The 17,430-nt window shown below is 40.5% G+C and overlaps 1 protein-coding gene across 3 annotated transcripts in view; it reads left to right on the top strand.

The window, feature by feature from the left end:
- Positions 1-17,430, top strand: part of C15H7orf50 (chromosome 15 C7orf50 homolog) — a 122,117-nt gene that overhangs the window by 90,227 nt on the left and 14,460 nt on the right. For all 3 annotated transcript variants that reach the window (XM_040078863.2, XM_040078864.2, XM_040078865.2), the window contains one exon: positions 5,472-5,671. In XM_040078863.2, coding sequence (XP_039934797.1) covers positions 5,472-5,671 — 200 coding nt within the window. The remainder of the gene's footprint in view (positions 1-5,471; positions 5,672-17,430) is intronic.

Raw genomic sequence — 17,430 nt, 5'->3', positions numbered from 1 at the left:
CTTTAAGTTGTGTATTCTGTGTGCCTGTAAACGCTTTCATGTAATTTAGTAAATTGTTCAATTTCTTCTTATTCAGCAGTTGCTAATGATAACACTTTATGTGCTCTTCACAGCTGGCTGTAAATCTGAGACATGCAAAGATCACACAGTTGTAAATTAAACCAGGTTTCAAGCTCGTCAAGGTGCATCTATTCTAAATTACAGCTGCATGTTTAGAGTGCTACCTGATCACTCATGTTCCTGAGATACTCTGGCTATATACACAAGGAGGCTTTAAAAAAAAATACCAAAAAACAAAAACCATTTACATGACCACAAAAAGAATCCTTTCCTGGAGCAGAAAGATAAAAAGGCTGTTCTTACTTAAATCTGGTTTCCTGCAGAACTTGTCTGAGACTTCTCTGCCTGGGTTGTATCTACAGAAAGCTTTCTTAATCAGTTTAATATAAATTATTGCCAGTTTTTTTGTTGTGAGGAGTTGAGATTCTACAAACACCTAGCTTTTATGAAAAAAAAAATGTGTTTTTCTTTGAGCAGTATATAATTTCTAAAACGTCTTCCTCTATAAGTGCTACAGATGTTGTATAAAGAGTACCTCTACATGTTGCTTTTCATTGAAAATTTGCTTTCTGCACAATGAAATGAAATTTCATATGCCCCCTCTGGTCATACTACTTCTTTTCATGGGATACTAAATGATAGAAAATAATTATTTAAATTCAGTATGGCCTTGAACTGTTCTATGCAAATTCTCTAGCTGTAGTTGTAGCACAACTCTTTGGCCAGCCCTTGGATAGTAAATAATTTGTCAATCTTTCTTTTATGAACCTTGTGTCTAAGGGTCTGCCAGCCTTTCTTCTCTGTGGGTTTTGATCTGTGTTTATAGATTCCGCTTTTTGTTTTTAGGCTGGCAGATGGCCAGTTATTTATCTGGGTTCATGTGTATTGTGCAAGGCAGAAGCAGGACGTTTTGCATGCTGATATCGTTCACGGGGCATTTGGGGGGCAAAAGGCTGCTCCTAAGGAGAAGCCATTACGTGATGTGTCAGTAGCTCTTGGTCAGTGAACAAAGCCCCTTTTGACATTTCTCTATGTTAGAAGTTATGAAATAACATGAGTTTCATGAACAAACAAGGCAATACAATGCTCCTACTATGAAGTAAGCCATAAAATCGATTTCCCCTCCATTTTGAACTCTCCAGAGTTCAAAAATTTGACGCCCTTTTTATACGTTTGTCACTGTTATTTATTCCTTTGAATTTCTGCTGTTGCTTGCTTTGCTGTTGTACAGACTTCTGGTGCAGTGCTGGGAGGAAAGGATAAAAGTCTGTTGGTTTTGGAGGAGCTGGATTCACTGGTTCTAATAAACAGTGAATTTGGTGGTGTGGCTTGGTTTGTGGCTCCTTCTATAGGTTTGGCAGCAAAGCCAAAACCCTGACCAGGCAGGAAGTTCAGACCTACAGAGATGAATCCCAAAGACAAAATTTCATATATATTCATAGTATTATTCACGGTATTCTGTTCACTGTGGCAATTCCTCAGAGTTTCTGACTCTGTCAATACTATTCTGTGCTGGCAACGGACAACCAGGGATGCAGATGTGGGAATTTTGAAGGAGTGAGGAGGAGGAACAAAAGTCTTTAGATGTCTTCAGTTCTGCTTAAGTGTGAGGCCATCAAGGACTGGAAACAAATTTAAAAATGCACTTAGTGCTCTACGGAAGCACAACACAATTGGTGTGCTGTTGTTAGTGCTGTTATTCCCATCTTGGTGCTGCTTGCTCAGCTATTGCAGTTCACAGTCCCCTGGCAGTACAAGCTTTTATGCAGAGACAAAAACTACCCTCAAAATTTACACCTGTTTAGTTCTTCCACTCTCATTGCAGCAAAAAAAAAAAAAAAGGGGGCCGAGTGTCTTCAAGAGAACCTGTACATCTTTATGCTGGTTTCTCTTGCAGTTCTAGTTCTATTTCTCTGTTCTGTATTGCTTAGCAGGGCTGCTTTATAGTATTAAACACTTCCCTTCTGTGTGAGCTGGCTCCCCATTTATGATTGTCAGCTCCCTTCTAAAGACCATTTATAAAATGTTTCAAATTTGTGCAATATTTCCAGATTGCAAAGAATGATGGAAAACTTTAACCGGTATCCAAAAGCGCTACAGCTGAAGCCTCCAGCTATTTTGAGTCAGATGTCTTGGACTATTTAGAGCATATTGCTATATTTACACGCAGTTCAGAAAGTTGGAGGCTGGCATTGATGAAAAGGCAGTGTATTGGCACCCAGAGCACTTGGCCTGCAGATGGACATGGTATGATACAAACGTTGGGAATTTGCTAGAGAGTGCCTGAGCTCATATCTCCGTGCCTCTGCAAAGCTGACATGGGCTTTTATGAGCGTAAGTGTGAAAGATTTGGGGGTCTGCCTTTTGCTCAAAAAATGGCATCCAGTGGCAATATCCCTTTTAGCACCTTTTCAGGCCTTCTGGAAAGTTTCCAAGTGGAAGACTCCCACCTCCTTAATCACGAGAAAACACTGGCTCTCCTCTGAATGTCATTCATTCAAGTGTGCTGACCTGGCCTGACCTTGTTTAGGTTGAGATCTAATGAGCCCACAACCCAAGGTGGTGTGGTAGCTCTCAGCAGGCTTTGCAAATAAGCAAGTGTTCTGTTTTTCTGTGTGCATGTGGTTTAAATTTATCATGTCAATAAACAAGTGTCTCACACGCTCAAATAGGGACTTTACAATGTTGTAGTTAAAGCTAAATTGTAGCGCTACAAATTGTGATGTCACTTTATAAATATAGAAGGAGACAACCTGGGATATTTATGACCTTAAAACAATGAACTCCTGTTGGTTGTTTTTGGGGTTTTTTTTGTTTAAATAATGACATAACACTTAAACTCTTAATCCAAATGGGTCACAAACATCTTCCAGACGAACAATCACACTAATGGTTTGGGGAAAACTAAATTGAAAACTCAGGCTGTTGATTTAAGGAAAGGAGAGATGCATCAATAGATTAATAAATAATAAATACAACCAGAATTTAAATCCCAGTGGAAGGTTTGGTTTTGTTTTCTTTCATGTCCCCAGGTTTGGGGGAAGGGGTTTTTCTTTGAATATAAATTGCAATAAAATCACCCTCAGATTCAGTAAGGACTGTACCAACAAATGCAGATATTTTCTGAAGCACGTGAAACCTGCGGTTTTCAAATTAAAACCCAGTCTAGGACAGACTGTGGCACATCCTGCTAAGTTAATCAAGTTGACATGGATGGATAAAAGTACATTTGGAACTAGAGAAGTTGTTTGAGCTGTTGTGAGCACTCTGTGCTGGGAGTCTCAGGCAGATGCTGAGGTATCCAGTTTTCCCTGGATGATGCTGTGGGCCAGCAGAAGGTACCCCCAGCTGTAAATCCTGACTCTTTCCTGCTGGGACAGCCCTGCAGGAGAGCAATGCTCTTGTGCCAGGCAGCCCCTGGCCCATCCATGCTGGAAACAAATGCTGTTAGGGCTTGGTATTTATACTGGGACCTACAGGGAGAGAGCAACTTGTTTTGTTTTTAATGGAGTGGTCAGGGAGAAGGATAAAAAGCTTTTTGATAATGCAAGGAATGTGGGGGGGGGGGGAAGGGAAGTTACCAAGATATGCATTTACTGTAAGTATGAAGAAGCAGAGGCCTCTTTATCAGACTGGCTCTAATGATGTGCCACAGTCACTTTATTTGAAAGCTTCATGGCTCACAGAAAAGTAAACAAATTCATTACATTATTTTTAAAAGAAGATTAACTGTAGTGTGTCGTCTGTTGGACAGCTGCTGTAGTAATCTTTTACAAACACTTTATAAATGACCACCCTCAGTGTTTTCTAGGGCTTTGTGTAGCTGGATTGTTATTTTAGTAAGTACCAGGGTGGCTTTTCAAATGAAAACGTTGTTTCCTGTGTAACGATTCAATTCTACCTTCACCCTAAATATTATTTTGTTCTCAGCATGAACTATAAAATGTCTTCTATTCTAATGCAACATATGTTGCTCTTTTGCATGTGTTTGCAATGAATACTGGCTTTTCCGTAAAAGTACCTAAAAAGTATTTTAAACAAGAAAAAGCAACTCCACTTTAGTGTCCTACTTCCATTAGTTCTGATTTCTGCTTTCTTAACCTTTCTTAAGTTGAAAAGATGAGTCAGTTTAGATGATAGGTGAATTGACACTGAACAAATGTTTAAAACCCTAACAGGTGTCTTTGGCAAATAAGATTGTGTTCAGGTACTGCCTTGTTTAACATTCTTTGGTTGAATGTCAGCATGAATAACCTTATTTAGCTCTGTGTCTGGATTTGTGTTTGAAAGCACTCGACTGACACAAATTCATGTAGCACTAAGGATTTGTGAACTTATGAAGGGGTTTTAACCAATCTTGCCGTTAAGCAGTTGATCTTGTGCATTCAGGTTTCAGTTACAGTTCCTTGAACAGATGAGAGGGGAGCAGGGAGAGGAGGAAGAGCATTTCTTTCTCACCCAGTTGGCCTCCATGGGTGTCCCAGGCTCTAGCAGAGGACCTTACCTGGCGAGTATCTCCCTCAGACATCTGGGAATGCCTGGAATGAATCTCGTCTTGCTAGGGAACAGCTTTTTATTTCTACACCATGTAATCTCACCCTGGATTTTCCAGGGTAAACTCAGTGTTTATGGTGAGATAAACTATTTAAAGCACTTCATCTGTGTGTGAAATATTTATTTTCATTTGGGATATACTGATGCATGTATTTATGGTTATATGGTTTTAGATGTGGATAATAAACTGTTCTATCTGCAAACCTAAAGAAATCTATCTGCAACCTTTGTGAGATGTGTATCTGTGTATGTTTATTGAAGATTGTGTTTATGTTTCCTCAAGATTGCTAAAGGATCTCCAAGAGATCTTGGATGAAGGAGGAAGTTGTCACATCTTTGCCCTTGGCATAATCGAGATGAAGCCTCTGCATTGGCAGACAAAGGTTTTCTCAGTCCAGGGAAATGTGTGGTTACACAACAAACACAAACTGGGGATCTTAATGAAACCGTACTGCTCCCACTGAAATGTGTGTATGCTGAAAAAACATCCAAACCCCTGAAACAGCCTCTGCTGTTCACATGCCCTCCTCAGGTTTGTGAGTGTGGGAGAACAAACAGCACAAGAAGTGTTAGAAATGGTGTTTAATACATAGGTGGAAGGTGCTTAGGTTCCTGCAGTGCTCAGAGCAGTATCATCATCTGTAGAGGGCAGTTCAGCAGATCTCCGTGAGTACGGCATTTGCACTTCTGGGAGTTGGGCGTTGCAGAGAGGTGATGGATCTACAGTGAACATAAAAATATGAAACCTGAACCTTCTGATTTTAAATATTACCTGCTCTCTTTAGTTGCATTTATGCATATTTTGTTTACTTTCCTATAGAAAGATAAACGCTTCATTTAAATGTTAATTATTTCAGGCTACAAAAGAAGAGGAAGCGCTTATTGCAGAGGAAGAGGAAGAACTTACTCCAGAGGAAAAGAGAAAACTGGAAAGAAAATTAAAAAAAGAGCGCAAGAAGAAGGAGAAACAGCTGATGAGGGAAGCTGGAATCTCCATTAAAAAGGTGGAGCCCCAAAAGCCATCAGGATCTGAGCGGGCTCTGGCCTATTTAACCAGGTAAGAACAGTAAAACCACTGCAGGTGCTGCCTACAGAAGTAAGCTGTAAACCAGTAACCCAGAACAAGCTGTACCAAGCAATAACACATTAAAGGAAATTGTTGCAGTTAAGTACTAAGTTAATGTTTCATCTCAGTTGACACCCTGGAGGACAGTTGATCACCCCATTGTGTTTCTGTTACAGCAACAACAGAGAGAAGTTAAGTATGGTGCAAACATTTTATAGAAAGGCAGCTCCTGTCCTGAAGATCTTATGGTTGTTATATAAATATCATGGGCTTAGCTGCACTTACAGAGATGAAAGGCACATTGCAAAAAAAGATTGCATTGAGAAAATGAGTTTTGCTTCTTGAGTGTGCTGTTCTAGGCAGAGGACTTCCAGTTGTTCTCTTTATATAAGCAAATTCCATGGAGTGGTTAAGCATTACAGAGTCTGAATTTAACCACCTGCAGAATGTTTGGATATTTGTAGATTAAGATGGGATTTTGCCACTGTTTTGAAGTTAATAGTGTACAATGCCTGATTTTTGCATACCAGAGTGTACAGCAAGTATAGTGGTTGATTTCAGGTTGGAAGCAATCCTTCACCCAGTTTTTAGAAGACTTAAAATTCCAGCATAAAGCAAAGTCTATGGTTAGACTAAAGAACTGCATCTAAATGCTCAGGGTACCCCACAGACAGTAAAGAGGTAGTGTATAAACAGGAAAATAATGTTTATTTTTTTCCAAACTGCAAAATATACCCTGGCTGTAAGACCTCCAGGAGACTGGCATGTTACAAATAGTGGGTTACCACGTGGAATAATTCCAGGGTTGCATCCCTGCCCGTGCTCAAAACTGAAGCATCCAGACTGTCTGAATTGTTACTTACCACTCGCAGTGGGAAGGGAGGAAATTAATTGCATTCCAGGCAGAGGGACATGTGCATTTTTGTTACGTAACCCTCAGCATGCAGCAATAGCAAAATGATAATAATATTTTTGATCTGGAAAACAGCTGGAGCAGTTCACCACTGTTTTGAACTGCAAATGGATTGACAGTTGACTTTGAACCATCTGCTCAGCCTGCTCTCTGGTATGTGTGCTCTGGTAAATGGTGAATCTCCAGATAATAGATTTCAGGTTTGGAAAGTAAAGGAACAAGCTGTGGGGTTTTGCTTGTTATTCCACTGTTATCTGTATGGATTTCTGTCTTGTTACGTGGGAGAATATGAAATTATATTTGAACTAATATTTGAACAAATTTGATTCTAGAGTTTCACTTAACCTGTACAAAATTACCCTGAAACAGAAAACCAGCTCTGTCATTTGGTCTTGTCATACAGAGTCTATGGATTGTATGTGCAGCAATCGATTGTGAGGGATTATTTCAGCAACAGACAGTTTGAATTTTGTTGACTTAAAAGGGATAGTCATTAGATGCTAAACTGTCAAGCAAACATAGTTATAGTCACCATTCTAGCCCCAAATGTGCCTGGACCATCTTGAACCATTATTAGTTATAGAAAAACAGCTTAGTCCTCTTACACCTCAGACCTTTTTTCAACCCAGTAAGACTGCAAAAGAAATAACTGGATTTAAATGAATCCAAGAGGTAATATACTATCAGGGGAAGGGAAATGAAAATCCAGGTTCTGGAAACCCATTGCAACCTCCCCAGCATATTGAGTAGGTGAAGGATTTCAGTCTGCATGTTTTTGCAGGGCTACAGGCATGAATAATCTGTGGGAGGATAAATAAATCTTATAGATGCAAGAGATTAATATAATTGGAAGTAAACAAAAGAGTGCTGTGGATTTGTGCTTGCCCCACCCACAGTAAAAGCCTTACATGACATAAGAGTGGGTAAGTGAAGTGGCATCCTGCCTGATGGCATGTGTATCTCCTGTAGGACAGGTGGAACTCGATGTACCGTATGATAACTGAAGCTGTCGTTTTTATTTATTGAGGGACTGTTTGCAGCGGGAGAGCGCAGCTGTGCGAGGCGCGGGGTGACTTTCACAATGCTGGGCCTCGTGCTGTCAGCCCAGGGGAGTTAATGGAGAGAGCATCGAGGGCAGGGAGTGAGGCACGCAGTGTGCAGGGTAGGGCTGCTTGCCGCATCCTGCTCTTCTGCAGAGCAGCCCTGCAGCAGTGCAGCCGCATCCCAAAGGCTGCCTCGAGGCGCTGGCTCCCCTTGGCAGCGCTGCCAGCCTGTGCCCCCTCTGCTGGGGTCCCCACTGCTGGCACAGTTGAGCAGATCTTCCAGGTTTCCAGCTTTGTTACTTGAGTCTATAAAGAGATGGTCCTTGATGCTTTCCAGTCTCCAGAGGGGTTAAATTATCATTTCTGGGAGAGGCTTTTGTCACCACACACATGGCACGGCTGCATTTAGGAGCAGCTGATGCCAGCTCAAACTGCAGCTCTCAGCTGCTGTACCTGAGGAGCTGAAGGGTCTCCCCTGGGAGCTGGGTGACTTTGATAGCCCAGGATTTTCAGTTCCTTGCTCATTTGAACAAAACCAGGCTGAGCATGACCAGGTTTGCACTCCTGATGGAGGAAAAGCAGCCGAATGACTCCTGGTTTTTCCCCCTCTCTCACTTTCTCTTGGCCTGTATGAAAAGGAAAGAGGGAGAGAAAAAAAGTCTTTGCTTTAGCAATTTTTATCTCATCTTTTCCTTGGTTAGATGAGTTCAGGTGGTTCCCAGCACAGTTCTCTTCCAAGGCAGCAGTTGGCAGAGAAAAGTTACTGCTGTCAGATCCCCAGCTTGCCCAGGGAGCAGGCAGGAAGATCTGAAGATAGAGAGAGGATTAAAAATAGGGAGCTGAAGAAGAAAGGTTATAAAACTCTGAAAAGGAGGGGAAAAAAAAAAGTGAAATAATGGAAAAACCCCAGAGTGGTACTGAACAGAAGAGAAAAAAACCTTGTACAATTATTGCAGAGGAATAGGGAAAAGCAGGAGAGATGAAGTATTAATGGCTAAATAAAGTGCTCAAATCTCTTCCTTTTAATGATGACATGCCTTGTTCCTTTATTGTGGTAAGTGATGATTCAGATTTAAAGGGAATATTAGGTTGACTCATTACCGTGATTCTTGGAAAATCTAGAATAAAAATTCATCCTTTTCTGAGCACTAGGTGACTTCAAGTGAAAAGATGTTGCAATTCTAGAGAATGGTAATTAGGTTTAATTATAACCTAACTGACCTTCTGTGGTGTTAAAATGTTGGCAGAACTTGTTTGTCTTGGCAAGCCACCCTCCCCTAGAAGCTGCTGTTCTTGTGTTTGGCTTGGAAAGTTCATTGCCATATGGATCTGCACATATGGATTTCTCCATCACCCATCAAAGGAATAGAGAGAGATCTGAAAAGACCTCGCTAAAGGAATGTGAAACTACAAGATTCATATCATCTGAAGTAGAAAAAATAGATAATATTATCTGGATATTGCTGTGAATTACCTAAGCCTTGCAATACTATTTATCATGTACTAAAATTTGAAAAATGAGATGCTGAAGTACAATCTTTTTTGAAATTATTTATGCCATACTGTTAGTATGTGTCACTTTTCTTTATATAGGTCTTATTTTTCTCATTGCCTAATTTGAATTCAGGTGAGATTCAGAGAATGTCAGAGATTTCTTTAAAGTAAAAAGATGCTTCTAGAATAATACAAACCAAGGGCATGTTACAGAAACAGAAGTGAGAGACAGGCAGATTTTCCCACGGCGTGAGGAAATCGTCTGACTTTGCAGATCCCAAGGTGGTTTTTGCTGAGTGTGGTGGCAGCACTGCTGACAGCCCTGGACAACCCAGGGCAGTTGTTTATCTGCTGGGTTTGCAGAATGGAAACAGATCCTGGTCCTCAGTCAAACTTTATTACAAACAGTGCCAAGCCTGGGAGATTTTAAAGCTGAAATGTTGTTCTTCCTTTCAGAGAACACAGAAATTCAAGGGGTGTTGCTGGAAGCATTTTTTTTTTGTTTTTATAGTTTGATATTTTTAAATATATGTCATATATTATATAGATGTAGAAATATAAATAACATTTAGAAAGTATATCAAGTTTTTGCTCCTTCTGAAGTAGAGGCCATCTGGAGAAGGGAATCAAGGGGTAGATAAGTGTTCACTCAGAAGTTTCTGATTTTTGAAGGAGTGGGAAGAGGCTGGTGCTGGGCTCTAAAGCAGGCAGCAACATTTGAGATTTGTCAAACAGCTCAGATGATGGTGGCCCTTCAGGAAATCACAAACCCATTCATCCAACCCCTCCTGGGGCAGGTGACTCCATTGGAGGAGCTTCTGCACAAACACAGCCGTGCTCATTAATGTTGAAAAACAGTTTCCAATTTTAAAGCACCTTGAGTGGGCTTGTGTCGCATTTAGTTTCCTTTGTTGATTCACAATGTTTTGAAGTTGTTTTACTTCTCATAAGTTACCTTTTTAGCTGGCTTTTGATACTTGATTCTGAATTTAAGTCATTCTCATCACTGCTGGCCTACATTGATATTAGTTTCAAACTTGGCACTGGTGTTGATGTTTCACAATCAACAGCTTAAGCTTTTAGATATTAAGAGTAACTGATAAACTAGAAATCTAAACATACACAGGTCTTTTTTTTTTTTTTTTTCCTTCCAGAGACTGACTCCTTGGGTCAGATAGCAACTAACATTAGCATTTAATGGCATTTCTCCTTCCCCCGCTCTCCAAAATGGAGATCGAGTTTCCTTCCTGATTGGAAGGTGCAGCATATATCTGAGCTCATCAGTTATCTTGAATTTCATAAAATGTTGGAGAACTGCTCAAGTGATGCATCTCAATTAGCCAGTGACAAAAATAGTGTGTGAACTTAAGAGAAACTGTTGTAATTAGACACAGCAGTGTTCCTGAACTCCCTTCAACAATTGGGGCTTTGAGGTTGAAAGAGCAGCGTTTCCTCAAAGATTAGGGGAATAGTTTTGCTTTAATAATCCCAGGGCTAAAGGTTCTGGGGCAAGCATTAAGTATGGATGTAATTAATCTATTCCTACATGCTTTTAGTCATTTTGTCATATTCATTAGTTCCGTAAGAAGCCTCATGAATCCAGAGCCAGATACAGGATAAATTTGCATTTGGGGTTGTTCTGTTTTACATGAACTTGGGCAGGCACTTGTTGATATCTGATTTCAAAGGCTTGCACTTTTCCTAATACTCTAGAGATCAGTGAATTTGTTTTAGCACTTCTCCAAGTTTCTATATTGCTTGACTTTTAATTTCTACCAGGGCCTGACCTGCCTCCAAGTGGGGTTCCTCTCCTTGACCTAAAGCAGCCCGTCTGTAAAGCTGCAGGTTTTCCATTTGATGTTAATACTTGGGCAGATTTTCCTCATTTTAAAGGCAGCCACTGTCTCTGTTTGTGGCCAGGGAGTCTCAGCTTGCTGAGACTGAATTACCTTATCATTATCCTGCCCTCCCTTGTGTAACTTCAGCTACACTGAGTGGCATCTGATGAAGCCACCTCGGTTTGTTTGCAGTTCCCTAGCAGCCCTGACATTACTCACAAGCTCTACAAAGCTCTCTGTTGCAATGCCCACACCTTTCCTATTTTTAGGGTGCCGGTATGCCAGCACTTATTCTGGTGGGGGAGGTGGAGGGGGTGTATTCACTCCACAGATTTTGTGCTGCTTAGAGCTCTTCTGTTATCACGTTCAAGCATTTTATCTTCTGCAGGAGACAAAGCTTGCTGGTGGGGTATATGAAGCTGAAAAATTGTTCTGCTGTGTTGGACCTGTTATTAAGCAAGGTTTATTTAAATCATAGTATTGCCCCACAGTTCGTAAATAATTTCTCCCATGCTGGTGTTTACATCCTGCTTGTGGCTCTGTTGGGTTTCTCAGTCTCACTGCCCTTCCAGTGATGCAGCACATTCATGATCCTTCTGGAAATGTGACACCTGGAAACAAATGTGGGTTTACTGGAGCTGCCCTCCAGCACCACGCAGAAGGGACTGGGGGTCTGTGATTCCTCCCTGCTCCCTGTCCCTGTGGCGTTGCTTTGTGGGCAACAGTGTTGGATTCATCTTTGAGCTGTAGAATGTTGAGATTTCACGTTGGATTTTCTGAACAATAAATGATTTTTTTTTTTTCTCCCCTCAAACTATTACTGAGTTTTGTGGTAGTGACAGTGTTGGAATGAATATACCACTATAGCTGTAACACATTTTCAGGGTTTCTCATCCTGCTTGAGCCTGGCTGCAGCAAGTCAGATACGCTCCTGTTTCAGAGCTGGCTTTATAATACCCATTTCCAGGTGTTAGTATTCTCATTATCATCTGATTATTCAAACTGTGCATTTAGGATTCTGTGACTGTCACATTACACTCTGAGTTACAGCACCATACAGCTTCTGCCTGTTCAAACAAGATGTCTGGTGGCAGCCTGAGTCGATGATTTTCATTCCCTGTGATAGAGTCATTGACTTCTGCATTCACTTTTCTGTATCTTGATGGCAAGTGATACGTAGATACGTGTTGGAGACATGCCAGTGTTTTTCTAACCCCCACATGACATCCACAGGATGTCAGATTCTGCAGAAATTGCTTTTAAACTGTTATTAACTTCTTGCTGGGTTAGCTGCTTTTTATGGTTTTAATACAACAATTTCAATGCTTTGCTAGATGCATATGAATATCTTACTCTTAATTTAGTGGGATCATGCAGATTGCTGCTCCTTATCTGTATCTCTGGTCTTTTTCCACTTATAAATAATACAGCTATCCAGAGTGAGTGAGCCAGACTTTGTGTGAAGAGTGCATGGCGAAAGAAAGGTCTTCCATTCAAATCCAATTTTGCAATGCAGATGGTTGAAGAGATGCCTGCACTGGCACTGAACAGAAGACGGTGCTTGTGCAGGAATACTTGGGTCTGGAAACTGAATAACCAAATTAACACTCAGATGAGCCTGAATTAAGAAGTTGTGGCTCTCTGCAGATGAGCTCAGGCACTGCATGATGCTGATTTATAAGTGACAACACTTCCAGAGCCAGAGCAGGCACTGAGGCTTCTTGAGCTGCTGATGAAGATAAACTTGTCAGTTCAAGGTAATGCTGGCAAATAATAGAATCATTTACTACACAAGTCTAAAAACAGCAACCAAAAGAGAGAACAACAAGAACAAACCCCTTTTAAGTGGCTCAGAGCCAATCTTAGCTATTTTTACCAAGAATTTCTGGGAAGAAAACAAACCTTAGCAATATATTCTCAGTATCTGTAATACTATCCTGGAAACACTCCAGATGGACAGAATCACTTTGTAAAATAATTTCAGTCTAATAATCTCTAGCAAATCCTCTCCACAGTCATGGATTGAATTGTGAAGGTCCTAGGTACTTACAAATATTTTTGGATTTATTTTGCCATTTCCAGCATTTTGGATAAAAAGCTCTGGTTTCTAGAGACAAAATAGGTGTTTGGGAGGTTCTGATATATGTCAGGTTCTAGGACTTTTAAGCTTAGTTATAGCTGGAAGTTCTGAGATGTTGCGAGTATTTCTGTGGCATTTTCAGCTCATTCAGAAATTTTAGAAACATCAAGGATTGCGTGATTTTCCAGCCAAATTAGTAAATGCTTATGATGCAACTCATTCAGCTGAGCTTCGGAAGAGCAGCTGGACTAACACAACTTCCACTGAACCAAACCTTCTATGGTTTTGCTACTAATATTATCCTGGATAAAGTACTTTCTATAAGGAATGGGTTTGGAGTAGTTTCCTCTTTCCCCTTTGATAAGCACTGGTGTATGGCTAGAGTGGAGAAAGAAAGGGAGGCTCAGGTCCATGGTAAATTTTCCTCAGTTGGAGTCAGTAGCTGTTCCATCTGTCAGAATCTGACCGTTGCCCTATTTAGTTTATGCAGAGGAAAGAGATTTCTTTTCTAATTTCCATAACCATAAATGGTCACTAAATTTAACAAAGGAAGAAAAATGGAATAGGGAACTCTAATCCTGCTTTATGGCTCTAAATAAAATTATTTGCCTTTCTAAGTCTTTGAATTAATTCTGTGGAAGGTCACAAGTCCACCTCTCAAAGCATATTTCAGTAAAAGCTGCAGAGTGGTTTACTTTGGAACCTTCTGTCTCTTTGCACTTCTACCAATTTTTCAGTGTGAAACAAAGCTGTCAAAATATTTGCTTGGGTATTTTGTTCAAACATTCTCATATGGAAATAGTGTATTTAATAACATCATTAACATGAATTCACAAATCCTTTCATCTGCTATTTATCAATTACAAGATCAACTGAAAAATACCTGACTGCTCAGCCCCGTCTTTAAAGAGATTTTAATATGTTTTTTTAAAAAACATATTGTCTCTATCTTCTCCCCGCCACAGCAATGATAATTTGCTTTTCCATAATACCTTTCCTGATTGCATAGCTCAACTGTGTTTTGATAAATAAATGAAAGGTATTTTGACAGTGAGCTATTTACTCTCATTATGACAGCTTTTGAGAAAGTGTTATGTTACCCCATTTTTCAGGTGATAAATTAAACAGTGATGAAGTTTGTGACTCACCAAAGTCCCTGTACTGTTCAAAGGTCTCCTTTCAGAGAAGTGAGATGAGGGAAAGTAGACTTAACTTTCTTCTCATCTGATCACAGGCTCTGTTTTCTTTGGCCCTGAACCAATGTCTGCTCCCAACAGACCTGCAGGATTTTTCTCAATTCCTTCTTTTGAAAGGGAGGTTTGCATGGATTTTGTTCTGTAGTGGCATCCCAAGGCAGTTTTGGAGTTTCTGGTGGGCGTGCAGGGTTAATGGATTAATATTCCAAACCTTGCCACTGCTTTCTTGGGAGAGCTTTCTGCCTTCCATGGTTGGGGTGTCCTTCCTGGCATTGCTGCAGGTGACCAGAGCAGCTTTATTCCATTTCCTTGCTTCTGATAAAACACAGGAACTAAAATTCCCAAGTTTGCCAAGTATGTGTGGTGGTACTTAAGATGGCTTACATGCCTGAGGAGGCTTCCAGTGCATTCTTGATGAATTATTCTTGGGGTTTTTTTCCAAAATTTAGTTTGCTTTTATTTGCTGATAATTTTATCAGTATGATGGTTAAAACTTCTAAAATTTTTCACATATATGTTGTTACAACTGTAAGTTGTATTAGCAGTACTTAACTGCTGGACTGTAAAGTGCTTCCTCAGATGGGGAAAATTAGATTACATGTATTAAAGCCACGAATACTCATATAAAAACAGTTAAGGTTTCTTTGTCTGATTCTCTTTCCCGTAAAATAGCATCTTGATTTCCAAACCTGGTTAAGAAAATTTAATGTCCCCTTTTTTAACAACTCATTTCCAGTAAAATAAAATTTAGTATAAATGAATTTTCTTAACAGTTTATTAAATGTAGCCATTAGATATTTATCGCTGAGATACAGCTTTCATCTTTCCGTTGTATTGTACAAAAGAGATTGCATCTAATTGAATAATTAAGCAGCTTTAATATATTATTTCATCTGGTATTACTTTCAGAAACCTTGTGAGATATATTAGGGAGATTCATAAGTCTTTAATAACAGACCAGTCTGCCTCAGGACTATGTTCTGACAGTGAGGAGACATCTTCACTCCTCACTGAAGTGCTCAAAACCTCACACAAGCACTTTGATCTTTTCCATTTGTCTTTGGGGAGAATTTGGCACTGTTCAAGTCAAATAAAACCAGAATAATTAAAAGAATCCATTTCACATATAAGTATTACAACAAACTACCTCTTGATATATTTTAACTAAAAGCAGATGGCGGGGTTATTTACTTTATTTTGGGAATATTTCATTTGAAGGAGTGAGGCACAGCTTTTTCTCCCAGCTTCTGAAGTCTGCTCTCCCCTGGCTCTCCCAACTCCCTGCCTCACTCTTGGCTCCAAGCCTAGGCATCCCATCCTTAACCCTCCTTCTGGCTTTGAGAAAAGGCATTTTGTGCTCACCCATCTTCCTCCATTCAGACTAGGTTCTTGACATGGCAGAAAGGCAGAAGGGAGTTTTTATGTTTTCTCTGTGTCATAAAATGCAGATCTCGGAGAATTAGCACCACTGCTCACTTCCTCAAGCACATTCAAGCTATTCATCCAGTGCCTAAATACTCAGAGTAGTGGTGAGGAGTTTCGTAGCTCTAGGGAATCATTTAGACTAGTCAGCCAAAGCCAAAATTAAAATTTAAAATGCAATTGGCAATGATTATTAATCAATTAGCTCCAGGGAGCTGTCAAGGCTTCCTAACCAGAGTTAGAATAACAGGAAATATTTTTGAAATAATAAAACTAGATCCTTAATAAAACTTGTCTCCTCCTTCACACATTTATTAATACGATAATGCCTGCAAAGGTATCAGTAATTACTTTTATATGAGTGAAATTGAATTGGAATGAGAGCCATCTGCAGGAAGCAGTAATTGGCAGATCCACTTCTTTAAGCATACGTGACCATGACTTAAGATCTTAGTGCAACCTGTGTCACAGGGTATTAGAGGAGGGGAATCTTACACTGCCCTAAACACCTTGGTGTGACAGCAGATTTTATTATGCAGTGAGAGCTGAATGTCTCAGCTAAATCAAAAAAAAGTGAGTGGGCTGTGGACTGCTGAACACTTTTAGGTTGATCTTGACGTTGATATTGTCCCTTTTTAGAGCTCTTCTGCAAAAAGAAATTGTTCTGTAAGGTTACAGCTTGGGAGATTCACATGCCATGGGGTCTGCAGCACTGCCTCCATCTGCCTCTGCCATACTTCCTGATGAATGCAGCCATGGGATGTCCAGATTGGGATGTAAAATGGACAAGGATGGCTGATGTGTCTTTTTGATCGGTTTTGGGGATTTTTTTAAGGTTTATATATATATTCTTCTTTTTGGTCCAGAATAACCCCACACGTCGTACTTCTCAGATGCACTGTAATAGCCTTTTGTGAGGAGGGTCATTTGAAGAGGGCTACATTTTCCTGTAGCAAAAATGAATTTTGCCTAACTAACCAGAAATAAAAAATACTTGGATTTCATTTAGAATTAAAAAAAAAACCCGCAAAAGTAATTGCTGCAACAGGGCATCAAGGGCTGGTATCCAAATGAATAAATAGCAGTTCTTCAGTACTGTCCTAAGAGAACTCACTTAGGTAAAGGGGCTGAGTAGGAATTTGACAATCCAGTATTTGGCAGTTTGACAGTTCTATACCTACAGAACATTTCCCTCTGAATAAACCAGCTCTGTAGAAGAGTTACAGGGCCGGTCCTGCAGCACAAAGTTCAGCTTCCATTTGAGGGGAGGATTTCCCCTTTCCTGGAGGATGCACAGGGGAGTCCCTGGATACCACAAGGGATGAGATTGGTTTGAGGCCGGTTCTTTGTCAGGGTTATCAGGCAAAGGAGAGGACACTGGTGGTATTTGTACAGAGATGCTGCTGGCACCCAGCCTGCCTGGCCATCCTCCAGGCTGCTGGGCTGCGTTTCACCCCTCAGGTTCACTGAGACCGTGGTCCACCCTCTGAGCAGCTCCTGTTCCTTAAAGACATGGGGGAACCCCACTGGGAAACATGCAGGAAGAGAATTTGCATCTTGTGGGGAGGAGAGGCCAGCTGGGCTCCATGCAGCTGGGATTAGATCTGCTGGATGCTGGGCCAGAAAGGAAAAATGTGCCTGGTTCTGGGATGTGGTGCAGGTCAGCATTTGGCATCTCCTTAGCAGAACGAGAGCTTTGCTTTTCCTTGTTACAGTGAAACGCTGCTCTGGACTCCAGAACTGCAGAAGAGCAATTGTTGGCTG

This window comes from Hirundo rustica, chromosome 15 (assembly GCF_015227805.2).
Source record: "Hirundo rustica isolate bHirRus1 chromosome 15, bHirRus1.pri.v3, whole genome shotgun sequence".
In the NCBI taxonomy this organism is placed as follows: Eukaryota; Metazoa; Chordata; class Aves; order Passeriformes; family Hirundinidae; genus Hirundo; species Hirundo rustica.
This window is presented reverse-complemented; position numbering and strand designations above follow the sequence as displayed.